General features: G+C 41.8%; 1 protein-coding gene across 1 annotated transcript in view; it reads right to left on the reverse strand.

Annotated features, from left to right (window-relative positions):
* gfra3 (GDNF family receptor alpha 3) overlaps nucleotides 1-12508 on the reverse strand; it is a 29661-nt gene extending 17153 nt beyond the window's left edge. The window contains exons 1-3 of the mRNA XM_020611272.1: nucleotides 12360-12508; nucleotides 11322-11659; nucleotides 1496-1567 (exon numbers count right to left, since the gene is read on the reverse strand). Of these exons, the coding sequence (XP_020466928.1) occupies nucleotides 1496-1567; nucleotides 11322-11659; nucleotides 12360-12508 (559 nt within the window). The remainder of the gene's footprint in view (nucleotides 1-1495; nucleotides 1568-11321; nucleotides 11660-12359) is intronic.
* Between the last annotated feature and the right edge of the window lie 1174 nt (nucleotides 12509-13682).

The following is a 13682-nucleotide window of genomic DNA, read 5'->3' on the forward strand; positions in this document are numbered from 1 at the left end:
TACTCCAAGATGGCACATCCATACGTGCAGTCGCAGGAAGGTTTCCTTTGTCTCCCAGCAGAGTCTCAAGAGCATGGAGGAGATACCAGGAGATTGGCCGTTACTCCAGGAGAGCTGGACAGTGTAGAAGAAGGGCAACAACCCAGCAGGACCGGTGTCTGCTCCTTTGTGCAAGGAGAAACAGGAGCAGCCCTGTGACAAAATGACCTCCAGCAGCTACTGGTGTGCATGTTTCTGACCAGACTCCATGAGGGTGGCATGGGGGCCTGATGTCCATTCAGTGATAGTCTGGGGAGGAATATCCTTGGAGGGCCGCACAGACCTCAATGTCATAGTACTCTGAATGTGAGGTACCGGTATGAAATCCTCAGAGCGACTGTCAGACCTTACACTGGTTCAGTGGGCCCTGGGTTCCTCCTGGTGCAGGACAATGCCCGGCCTCATGTGGCAGGAGTGTGTAGGCATCTCCTGGATGATGAAGGCATTGACACCATTGACTGGCCTCCATGTTCCCCTGACCTAAATCCAACCGAACACCTATGGTACATTATGTATCAGGGCATCTGATGCCACCAAGTACCACCACAAACTGTCCAGGAGCTCACTGATGCCCTGATCCAGGTCTGGGGGGAGATTCCCCAGGACAATATCTACTGACTCATCAGGAGCATGGCTAGATGTTGTCAAGAGTGTGTACAGGCACACGAGGGCCACACACACACATTTCTGAGTCACATTATGAGTTGTCCTGATGAAATTCACACAACTTGGATGTGGTTTCAATGTTTCAATTTGATTTTCAGTGTGATTTTGAATACAGCCTCCTTCGGTTGATGATTTTGGTGCTACTTACTGTCATTTTATTCAGAAGAAGTAAAGGTTTTCAACTTGAATAATTCCTTCATCAAGATCCAATGTGTGATTTGTGTTCATAATTTTTTCTGAACAGTGTACATTGAACCCCCCCTAAAAAAACTAAAAGTAAATATATCACTGACTTTAACAGTAACCTAACAAAAAGGAGAATAAATGAAATAAATGGTATTAAAATACAGAATACACAGCGCACCAATAAGATCAGATTCTCAAGTTGATTATGATTTATAATTATGTGGAACTTTTATAAATCATAATACTTTTTGGCCTACATCATTTCTTTTTTGTGCACATATACATTGTTTTATGGATCCTAAGCACAGCTTTAAAATGAGGTCCCTGGTCACTAGTTACAATGTTTTCATTGATTGATACATATTGATTATCATGTCTGAGGCTTAGGAATTCATTGAGCTGCTTTATTGGGATGCCTCTGTGTGACTGGTAAGACAGAGCTATAGAGATATCTGCCATTAAATACTCCATGTGAGACAGTGATGGACACTGCCTCAAATTACCTAATCATAACAAAGACTGCATGAGTGACTCTGTGTGTGTGTGTGTGTGTGTGTGTGCGCACGCATGTGGTGCATGCATGCACATTTCACAGTTGTTTTACCTGCCACTAAGGAGGCCATGCGAGTATCTTTAGGTGTGTCATCATAGGGAGATATTTCCAACTCATCCTCCCCTGGAGAAATGGACCACACACAAACATTGGCAAACAAAAGAATTATTTCTTTTACAATATGATCCACAGTTGTTCAGAAATAACAAAGAATAAAACCGAGCAAAAAACAGCAAAAGGAAATTGAAAAACACCAACGAAACTCCATGTGACCTCCCTCAAATGCACTGTGACAAGGTTATCCATGTAATCTGAATGAGGTCGTGAACTGCTCTGAAAAGATTAATAAAAAAATTAAAGAAAGAAATTGTGTAATGTTAATTGTGCTTATAAAGCCAGTATGAAGGTAAATTTGAAAATGCAAATGATGAAAATGCGCCTACTAACAATGACTTGTAGGTCATTTATGAAAAGTTTTCTGGGCAAAAGTAAAAAAAGAAAGAGCAAACTAAAGAAAACAACTAAAACTCATATATAAACAGAAAAGAACAGGACCTAGGATTGAACCTTGGGGAATTTTACAACAGGTATCTACTTTCTTACAACAAATGATCCAAGAGAAAACACTGTAGCAGGTTAAAAGTGCAATCAAGTCTAGAACTGTGCTAGAGACCCCAAGATAAAATTCAAACCTTAAATGAACGACTCTTCTGAGGCAATGGTCATGGAGTACAATAATGGACCATTTCCTTCCACTTAAACTATCTGATATGATTTACAACTTCTGCACAGTACTCATCCCATGCTAGCTCTCACACAGCTCTCAGATCAGGAAAAACTGGAGCCAATATATTTTGATGGAAAAAGATACACCAGGTCCTAAAATATTTTGCTCTAACACATTAACTTTATAGTTGATTAATGGAGTTACTTTGTCAGAAAATTTCTGACCTGATGATGCATTTTAACCAGATACAATGGTTGTTTCTGAAAAATAGTTGAGGTTCTGTAAATAGACAAAGATTTAGTAAGCATTCAGTTATTAAAAATAAAAGTTTTAACGAATGCTGTTTGAGACAGGAAAGTGTGATGCCATTAAACCGCAACATTTTCCTTTACAATGACAAGGTGATCCTGATTGGTTATGTCATCAAAAGATAACAGTTTTTGGAGGTGCTGTATCAGAAAGCAGTGACACACAGAAAAGTAAAATGACAATAGGCAGTGTAGAGCACAGCAGAGAAGGATAATCCTACAATGATAAGAACATTGCAAGTGCAAACATGAGTCTTCTACAGACTTAACAGTATGTTCAAACCACCCATTCCTATAAATATGTCCAACATTATTAGCAGCACATCAAACATAGTTAAGCTGGCCTCACCAGCATGCTGCTCTGTGTGACAAGGAAATGAATATCTGATATAGTCTATTCTATCTTTAGATTTGTGTGGTATATTTTCTGACTGTAGCAAATTGACATTTACTTCAGAAAAGTTCATTAGGATGGCAAAGACCTCCCCCCTGCATCCCCTGCAGTGCAGAAGGGTCCATGAATAAAAGAACTGCCTACGTACTTTGAAAATTTTTACTGTTCTTGCTTGCCTTCATTAGTTTCCTTTCTAACTTTAGAGAATGCCCCCCACCTGTAAAATGTCTGATACCCTCTATCTACAAACAGTGGATTCAGAAAGTATTTAGACCCTTTCAAGTTATCCACATTTTATGTTTCAGACTCAATACGAATTCAGCTCATTTTCTTTTTTTCCTCATCAATCTACACACAATATTCCACAATGATAAAGCACAAACAGGTTTTCTGAGTGTTTTGAAAATGGATTCAAAATAAAAAACAGAAATATCCCATTTACGTAAGTATTCAGACCCTTCACTTAGTATTTGGTTAAAGCACCTTTTGCAGTAATGACAGACTTGGTACACCTTTGTTTTGGAAATTTCTTCCATTCTTCTTGGCAGAATCATTTAAGGTCACCCAGATTGGATGGGGAAGTTGGTGCACAGCCATTTTCAGGTCTCTCCAGAGATGCTGTGTTGGGTTCAGGCCTGGATTCTGACTGGGCCACTCCAGGACTTTCACAGAGTTTTCATGAAGCCACTCCTGTGTTTTCTTTGCTTCAGGTTGTTGTCTTGTTCAAATGTAAACCTGCCATCCTGAGATGCTGAGAACTCTGAAGAAGGTTTTCCCTCAGAATTGCTTTATATTTATCTACATCCATCCTTCCCTCTATCCTGACTCTGAGTCCCATTCACAGAAAAGGATCCCCACAGCCTGATGCTGCCACTACCACTGTGTTTGACTGTAGGGATGGTATTAGTGAGGTGATGCTCAGTGCCTGGTTTCCTCCACACATGCCGTTGGGAATCGTGGCCAAACAGTTCAGTGATTGTTTCATCAGACCAGAGGATTTCACTTCTCATAGTCTGAGAGGCCTTCAGGTGCCTCTTGGTAAACTCCCAGCAGGCTGTCATGTGTCTTTTAGTGAGGAACACCTTCTATCTGGCTGCTCTACCATAGAGGCCTGATTGGTGGAGTGCTGCACTGATGGTTGTCCTTCTGTAAGGTTCTGCCATCTCCATTTAGCAATGAACCTGCTGTTTTGCACAGTTTATACTACATACTGTATCGTCCACTCATCCAACCTGATGACTTATTGTCTGTTTATAATATGTATAGGTTTTTGTTCATAGCGTTTGTGTTTATGTTCCTATTTAAATAACTTTAAATGCTGTTTTTACATTCCCTAAGGAGCTAGGTGCAATTGCAATTCTGTTCTGCTATGCACTGTAATATGTATGGTGTTGAATGACAATAAAGTAAATTTGAACTTGACCAAGGCCCTTCATCCCTGATTACTGAGTTTGGCTGGGCGGCCAGGTCCAATTCTCTTCCATTTGAGAATGATGCTCTTGGGCACTTTAAATGCTGCCAAAATGTTCTTGTATCCTTACCCAGATCAGTGTTTTGACACAATCCTGTCTTGCAGGTCTGTTGGACAGTTCTCTCGATCTCACAGCTTTGTTTTCACTCTGATGTACAGCATCAGAGTGAGACCTTATATAGACAGGTGTGTGCCACTCCTAATTATATACAATGCATTAAATTAGGCACAGGTGAACTCTAATCAAGTTGTGGAAGCATCTAAATGACCACCGGTAGGAGTAGGATGCACCAGAGCTCAATTTGCAAATGTCATAACAAAGGGTCTGAATACTTATTTAAATGGGATATTTCAGTCTTTTATTTTTAGTAAATAAATGAAACACTCCAAGAACCTGTTTGGCCTTTGTCAACTTTGTCATTGTGAAGTACTGTGTGTAGACTTATGAGAGAGAGAGAGAGAAAGAACTGAATCAATTTTAAGATGAGACTGAAACATAAAATGTGGAAAAATTTAAAGGATGTGAATACTTTCTGAATCCACTGCAGATACCTTAGATCAGGGGTGGCCAATTCCAGTCTGGAATTGGCCAACCCTGCCTTGGCATGCTTTAATTATACTTCCCACAGTAGGTATGTTTACATTACATTTACTCGGTGATTCAAAGGAAAGGTTCACTTTATCTCATCACTGAATAGGAGACCTCCTCCATGCAATCACCATGTTTACATTCCTTTATTCACTGTAATAGAGAGCAGTGACCACGATGAGAAGCAGATTTGCTTTTGCAAAGGCTTCACAGATTACTAAGCCTTTCTTTAACTTCCTTGATATTGTCTTCACTATCAAACTCCACCATCTTCAAAACTTTGAGGTGAAAATACAAGCAGCCCAATCCAACAGTTATTTGTGTCTCAACATGTTATCCCCACACTTGTGACAGCCACAATGTGTAGTTACACTTTTGAGGTGGTTCACATCAGGCATGTGTGGATATGCCAGCTACATACATAGGCTCTGTAGCTGTGATGTAAGGCAGAACCAGTGCAGCTGAGCCTTATGGAAACATCATTATTTGGTTTGTGACCAAATACCTGCAAAGTATTTGACAAAAAAAAACAAACAAACAAACAAAAAAACCTCTGACCGGCTGGTGGTCCTAGATAAAAAGTCAGAGTCTCAGCAGAGCGATCAGGATTCTGTCAGAAACAGCACGCGTAATGTGGCCGAAAAGTGTTAGGTGAACTCAATTAAATGGCCAGACGAGGAAGTGTTGAACAAAACCGTCTCTTTAATAAGAGAGCTAAAACTAAACAAAACCATACGAGACACGGTGAAAACACAAAACTCATGTCCTTAACAGTCCAAGGTCAGAGCCAGCAAACACATCCAACAGAGGTGATCCAAAATACGTAGTCCAGAGGGAAGTCCGATATCATACACTGTGGCAGTCCGAGACAAGAGGGCAAAGCAGAAACGAATATACCAAGGTAACAGTCCGGGTCAGAAACACAAAATACCAAAACCGAAGAAAATGCTGGAAAGTCAGAGCTGGGGTCTAGAACAATCTGGCAGCGTCCTGGTGGGAGGACGCTGCCTAAATAGAGGTGTAAACAATAACGAAACAGGTGAAACCAATGTGAGTGATGAAGAACGTAAAAAGACCGAAACTAAGGTGAAACAAAAACAGGAAGTAACGTCAAAATAAAAGCTGGACAGGAAGCAGCGGAACCGAATCATGACAGATTCATCCTCTGAGAATAACTGTATGTAATACTGGTGCATTTTAATCCATCCAATGCCCATTGAAAAATGTCAGCCAAAACAAATAAATGTCAATTTTTGGGTGGTGCTAAAGGGAGTTCACTAAAGTTGGTAGGATTTATTTTAAGGGGTCCATGAATGTCTGAACCAAATTTCATTGCAAGCTATGTTGACATATTTCAGCCTGTAACAAATATATCTTGAACAACTTGACTGACTGGCACTAATGTACCTAACAATTGCATTTCATACAAGCCTGACCCATCTGGAGCATGCTATTTGTTGATTTTAGTTCTGCTTTCAATACAATAGTCCCCCACAAACTGGTAATCAAGCTCAACAACCTGAGATTAACCACCACACTCTGCTCCTGGATTTTGGATTTCCTCACTAACAGACCAAAAAATGTGAGGGTGGGCAACTGCACATTATCCACTCTCATCCTGAATACAGGAGCACCACAGGGCTGTGTCCTCAGTCCAGCCCTCTTCACCCTGTTCACCCATGACTGCACCCCCACCCATTCCTCCAACACTATGGTGAAGTTTGCTGATGACACCACTATAGTTGGACTGATATCTGGGAATGATGAGACACAATACAGAGAGGAGGTTCAACACTTTGTTGAGTGGTGCTCACACAGTGACTTGGTCCTGAACAATGTGTTACAGTGTGTTACACCAGCTGCACTGCAGAGAACTGGAGAGACCTGGCCCAGATAGTCAAGACTGCACAGAAAACTGTGGGAACTCAGCTCCCCAATTTGGAAATAGTTTATTCTAGCTGCTTACACAAGAGGGCTAGCATCATCATTAAGGACTCAACCCACCCAGGTTACAGACTGTTTGTCCCCCTGCCCTCAGGAAAAAGATACAGGACAATGAAGACACACACTAACAGTCTAAGGAACAGCTTCTTCCCCAGAGCTGTAGCCTGTGTTACACCCCCCTCCCTCACGCACACACATACCCAATTCCACACACCCACCACTGCAAAAGACTGAAGACTGTAATAACCAACCTGTTTCCCACCCCACCACCACCCCATTTCCCCCCAAGTTGCTGCTAATGCACTTAGCACCTTACATCCTACTGACATTAACTAGTACATTGCATTGCACTGCTTTCCATCATGCAAACACCACTGTACACATATGCCATTGTATATATTTGCTGTTGGGATCATTGTTGTTGCTTATATTTACATTGTAACTATCTTGTTTTATTTTGATTCTTTTATTTCTGCTGGCTGCTGAGAGCTGCCTACTACAATGACAATAAAGTCTCTATCTATGTCTATCTAACTACGAGTCCACAACCACCTTCCTATTCAGGGACCATAATGGAGAGAGAAGTGGTTCGACTATGTCACCCATGCAGGGTCAGGAGAGCCCAGAAGAATTTGATTTCACAACATGCACAATAGAGCAGTTAATAAGATGCCAGAGACAACTGTTTGAACACTGTCGGCTTGGTGTGTCACAGGCCCAACAAGGGGATATCTGACCAATTCAGTCCTTGGGGGTGCTGTGAATGTTCTAGTGCTCATCCCTGTCCTGTTTTTGGTATTATAATATACCTTTGTACAATACATGTGGTCACCTGTATGCAAGCCCTTATGTAGAGGTAGTTAAGTGAAGTGGTTACAGGAGAAAAAAAAACATTACTGCTCATCAAAATACCAATTGATCCAACTGATACAGTCAGGTTAGATTTGCAACCTGTGCCTAATGGGGCACCCCTAAACCCTATGGTGGCAGTAATCTAGATGAGGAAACTGCATGATTAAGTAAAACTATCTTGCATTTGACCTTTAATTTTTATTAATTGGCTTCCACAGCCTCACTGTGAAGGCATGACACTCCAGGTCTCTGGGTTATTGCCTAAGAGGCCCGAGGCAACAAACACAAACAAGTAGGGATACACTGAAACCTATACTGAATGTGTTTTCTTGTCTTCTTTCTTTTTTATACTTTCTGTAAAGCATAGAACCAGATCATTTAAGAATCCTGGTCATAAAAACACTGACAATGTTTTCTCCATGTTGTCACCATGGTTAAGCCTGAGATGATTCATCACATTGGGTTTATAGATTCTGCAGAAAAGTAGCAACTTTCGAATACATAAGAAGGATTTCCACAACAACTGCCCAGCTGTGTCTGACTCAGACAACCCCGACTGTGCTGGCACTGATTGCTACATGTGACAGTCATGTCAAAGACAGAGCTGTGTGTTAAGGATTACTGGCTAGGTAGGACCCAAAGAGCAGATGCGGGAGCAGGGATGTAATTCATGGGGGTTTTTAACAAAAAAGGAAGGAAGTGCAACAGAAGCAAACAGTTACTCAACCCAATCATTTACAAAACAAGCCAACTCACAGGGATAACCAAACAGAAAATATCCGGGAAGCACATAAACCAAAAACAAAAAACAACATGTCAGGCTGGAAGCAGAATTAGCCCAGGTCCAGGGCTCAGGCAAACAAAAACAATGGGTAGTTAACAGGAAAACCGGAGAAGGGAATAAACAGGATACAGATGACAAGCGTAGCTGCTGGGATGAACAGGCAACAGACCACATACAATGAACCAGCAGGTAACAGAGGTAAAAGGAAGAGTATATATGTGCAGAGAACCAGGTGATATGGAGTGACAGGTAAGAATGATAAGCAATGATTAGAACCGAGGTAAAGCTGGGACAGGTGAGGTGGCACAGACCAGTAATCCAAACCAAAATAAGCACACAAAACAGGAAGTGTGATCCCAAACCATAACACTGTGTACAGTAATCTTGGGTAAAAGGAAGTAACAGAAGTAGTGCTCAAAGCTCATATGATAATTCAGTACCTAAAATCTGATGAGTCGCTCTAGGTACAGTTCAGGTGTGCCATTTAAATTACAATTTTATGGTGCTTATTTAAAGGGAACTTCAATGATAGTAGACCGTTTTTATGATAGCATAGACAATCTACACATTGTGGACACAATAAAGGATCAGTTAAGAATGATAGCACAGCAAATCCAAAGTCACCATGAGCTCATGTTGCTGAAGGCAGCTTTTGTCCTAACGTGAAACCCATTAGCAGCATCTTGATTGACTAGTGGACGAACCGTTTATTCTTGCAAGTTATTTAAACACACTCCAAAGTACAAATTCTAGCTAGAAGGTAATAGCACGTAAAGTGTTTATGTATGTAAATCCTATTCCAGGCTATATATTTATGGTAATGACACACTAGAGCAGCCTAGCAGCGTTAGGAACTGAAGAGTGTGTAATTACACTAATGCTCCACTGACTAATAGGCCACAGGGGAGGAGGAGTCTGCTGGTCTGCTAGTGTTAGCTCACTTATGATTGCACACATCACACCAGTATTCCAGATATGCTGGTGTGTGTGTGTGTGTGTGTGTGTGTGTGTGTGTGTGTGTGTGTGTGTGTGTGTATGTCTGTCTATGGTTGTGTGGATACACTTTAGTAAAATATCATTGTTTTGTTTTGATCAGTCCTCCTATGTTCAGAAGGCCGTTTGCAGCTTCAGACTTGATTTTAGAGTTCAGGTTAGAATTAGGTTAAGATCAGGGTTGGGGTTAGACATTTAGTTGTCATGGCTGAGGTCAGGGTAAGGGGCTAAAGAACACATTTTATTAGTGAATATCTTCACAGCTATACAAACATGACTTGGGTGCGTCTGTCTGAGTACCTGTATTATGCAAGTTGTGGGGACATGCAGTACATCTGTTTAGACAGTCATTGACCTTCCTTTTTAGAAAGTATTTGTGCTGCTACATTATATTTCTACTCCACTACATATCAGAGGGTAATATTACACTTTGTAATTCAATACAATTATTTGATAGCTATAACTACTAGTTAATTTGCAAATTAAAAAATTACAAGCAAAACATGATTAGTTAATAAAATATGTTTTGCTTGTAATTTTTTAATTATCTCTTCCTGTCAACAAATTCCATGTACAGAGTCAAACTAACACTGGAATGTGTGTATCTGTCTAAAGAACTGTTGGACCATAGAGTACTATTGTTGTCCACAGACTATTTAAAACATATCATTGAGCCACACTGTTACACTGGATGATGTGTTCCTTCATTATTATGAACAGACGCATTGGAGTTTATTTTGGCTCAATCCCTCAGTCCTGCTGCTCCACATACTCTCCAGGGCACTAAATGGGGATTAATCCACTGCTGAAAATAGTTCCCACAAATGCACTGCCTTAGTAAAATTTGTCTTCAAAAACTACAGGGTCCAGCATTTTAAAGAAATTGGCAAGCTTTTATTTAAGGGGAACATGTATATTTCTGAGGTGTTTTTAACTATTTACGTCCTCCAGAGGAATAACTGGACAGTTCAAGGGAGCTGGAAAGTACTGAGACAGACTAACACATTGCTGGCCTCGGCATTTTCGTTAGATTTGTTGACAGTAACAAAATATAGAATAATGCCAACCTTGTTCTGCAAAGTGAGGCTTTCTATCTTCTGCTAAACAGCTAGGAGGCCCCAAGTGATAGTTATAGAAAGCGTGGTTTGCCCCTAGTTCTGCAGAAATCTTTTCTTTCTACTTGGAAGCAGAATTCCACAACAAGTTCAATATCACGTTTATCATTTTACAGCACACCTGTGGCTCAGGTGTCATAAAAACACCTAATGTGTTCGCAATTGCCCTGATGCGACATCAGTCAGACTGAACCAAAACAGTAAAGAACAGAAAAACACAAAAACATTCTGTAGAGCAGAGGGGGGAGCTGCAGAGTTGGTAATAATTCAGTTTTTAAAGTGTATGTGGCCTTTTTCACATTACTGTGCAGCCAAAATATTGTTTTGTGTAGCTTTAAATCCCATGATAAGCTTGTGACCTATACATGATGTACTTTGCCACAGACTCTTTGCATTCAGGGAGAAACACTAACTTCACCCACATTCATGTATAATCTAAATGGATATAGAAAATCAATTGACTAATGAAAAAAAATCTAATTTCTTATGAACAACTCATGTTCTTGATGTGGTAAAGTATAAATAACAACTTAATATTTCATAATTCTACAAATAAAATAATGCAGTGAGGTGTGAATGGCAGAACATATGTTTAATGTGGTTTAAGTTGGATAATCACTTAACCCTAAATTACAATGTGCAAATAGCTTTGTATATGCGCCCACATCCACACTTTCACGTATGCCCTTCCCTGACTGACCTTGCAGGAGGTGAACACTCCAGTATATGCGCAGGCATTGCTCCTCAGTGCGAATGTCACGCGGGCACTTGCAGGTCAACAGAGCAGGATGTTTGACCAGTAGAGCATCCTGGCTCTCCAGACACTCGCCTGCTGCCTGGTCCCCCAGTGGGGACACCGCAGCGTCTGCTGCACACAGCGCCAAGCCCCGGTACAAGGCCTTGCACTGGGGATCATCAGAGCACGCCTTATGAGCTTCAACACAGTAAGTGGGGGAGGCTATGGATGCTGAGGATGGACACAAACCTAAGAAAAGACAAAAGAGATGGAGGAGCACATTAGAAGAATAAGAGGTAAAACTGAAGCACAAAGAGGGAAAGAAGGAGGTGTAAAGGTCAGTGTGAGAAATCCACATTGTTGCAACAGATCTGGTTCAGGGAGCTTAGTGTGGAGAATATAGTAACAGCGTTAGGTGAACTGCTGGAGCTGGTGAGCCAACAGCCATTTTCTTTCTACATTTCTGTTTGGCAAACCTGTTAACTTATTGTAGCTTGGTCTCTAATTAAACTATGTAAGTGAATACTACTAAAATGCAGGAAGAATGGCGTCGCATATGGCTGCCTTAGTAGCACTCATGTGTTGTCTTTCCTTATTTTGTCAGTCTGCAACCCATCCCAGATTACCTTCACCAGAGAAGAGCTACTAAAAAATCAGACAACTCATTTCAAATACCTTTTCTCGGATTTTTGGTAAAGCAAAAAGCTGTGTGGATATTCTGGTCCAGTGCAATGCCGGCAAGGGAAAAGAGTGACAGCCCTGGTTAAGTTATGACAGAGAGGGACCCGGACGCTGCTCCCATCTGTCCCATCTATCCATCTGACAACATGGCACCCTCCGCAGCAGATGTATTTGATGTACTTGCCGGCTTTTTCTTCTTTTTTTGTGTGTTTTTCGCTCTTTCTGCAGGGCACAAATGTCATGCACTGCTAACATACAACAGACAGGCACTGCTGGATATCGCCAACTCAAACTGCCTTTTGGAATTTGCTGGTTTCATACCACTGGAGATACAGTTCATTGTGCGCCACCGCCATGATCACCGCCACCCCCAAGAAGGTCCCGAAGTACCGAGCTCGAGTGAGCAAGCCAACACCAGGAAAGCGCACCGGAAACAGAGAGGCAAGCGAGGCAAGAGGGGAGGGCTCCATTCTAGTCTAAAAACTTGTGCTAGCCAACCACTGTTACCCAGCCTTTTACTAGCTAATGTACCGTCTCTGGAAAACAAGCTGGACAAGCTAAGAGCCAGGATTACAACGCAACAGGAAATAAGACAGTGCTGCAGCCTGATTTTCACCGAGACCTGGCTGTCAGACAAAGTCCCAGAAATCCGCCATTCAGCTACAAACACACTCCGGGCATTGAGGAGGCCAGACGCCAGCTTCTGGTAAGGCCAAAGGGGGAGGTGTGTGTCTGTTTATCAACAACTCATGGTGTGGAGCTATATGGACTGTTTATAAGCACTGCTCACCAGACGTGGAGTTTTTAGTGCTGAAATGCTGGCCCTATTATCTACCAAGAGAATATAGTAGTGTGTTTTTGGCTAACGTGTATGTTAGCCCAAGAGCTAATCCCACAGCAGTTCTCAGCAAGCTCCACGACATCATCAGCACACTAGAGACAGCGCACCCCGATGCTGTATTTATCGCTGCAGGCAACTTTAATCGGTGCAATCTACGGACTGTACTTCCCAAATATTACCAACATGTGAAGATTCCCACCCAGGGCAGGAACACTCTGAATCATGTTTACAGTAACATACGGGGTGCATACAGGGCTGCACCCCGCCCCCCACTTTAGACACTCTGATCACATCTCTTTGTTCATGTATCCAGCTTACAGACAAAGACTGAAACAAACAATCTCTGTCACCAAACAAGTTAAACTCTGGACCCCAGAGATTGAGGGTGTCCAGAGTTTGCCAGGACTGTTTTACCTGGACAGACTGGGATGTGCAGCCACCTTGGAGGACTTTTCTGTCAGCATACAGGACTATGTTGAGTATGTGACCGGGTACATTAGTACTTGTATTGACAACATCGTGCCCAAGTCAGGAGGTTCCCCAACCAGAAGCCCTGGATAAACAGTCAGGCATGCCACATGCTGCGTGCTTGCTCTCTTGCATTCAGATCAGGTGATGAGATGGAGTACAAAGCTACAAAGTACAGACTGAGGAAAGTAATCACAGTGGCCAAGAGGCAGGACATGTCACAAAGGGCAGTGTGAGCAGCCTCCGTAGGGATAAGGTAGGGACCCAATTAAAGAGCCAGTCTCGGGGAGTACCAGAATGTAAAAATAGCCCGTGCAGCAGAGCTCTGGAGTAAA

Source organism: Monopterus albus, unplaced genomic scaffold (assembly GCF_001952655.1).
Source record: "Monopterus albus unplaced genomic scaffold, M_albus_1.0 scaffold111.1, whole genome shotgun sequence".
NCBI lineage: Eukaryota > Metazoa > Chordata > Actinopteri > Synbranchiformes > Synbranchidae > Monopterus > Monopterus albus.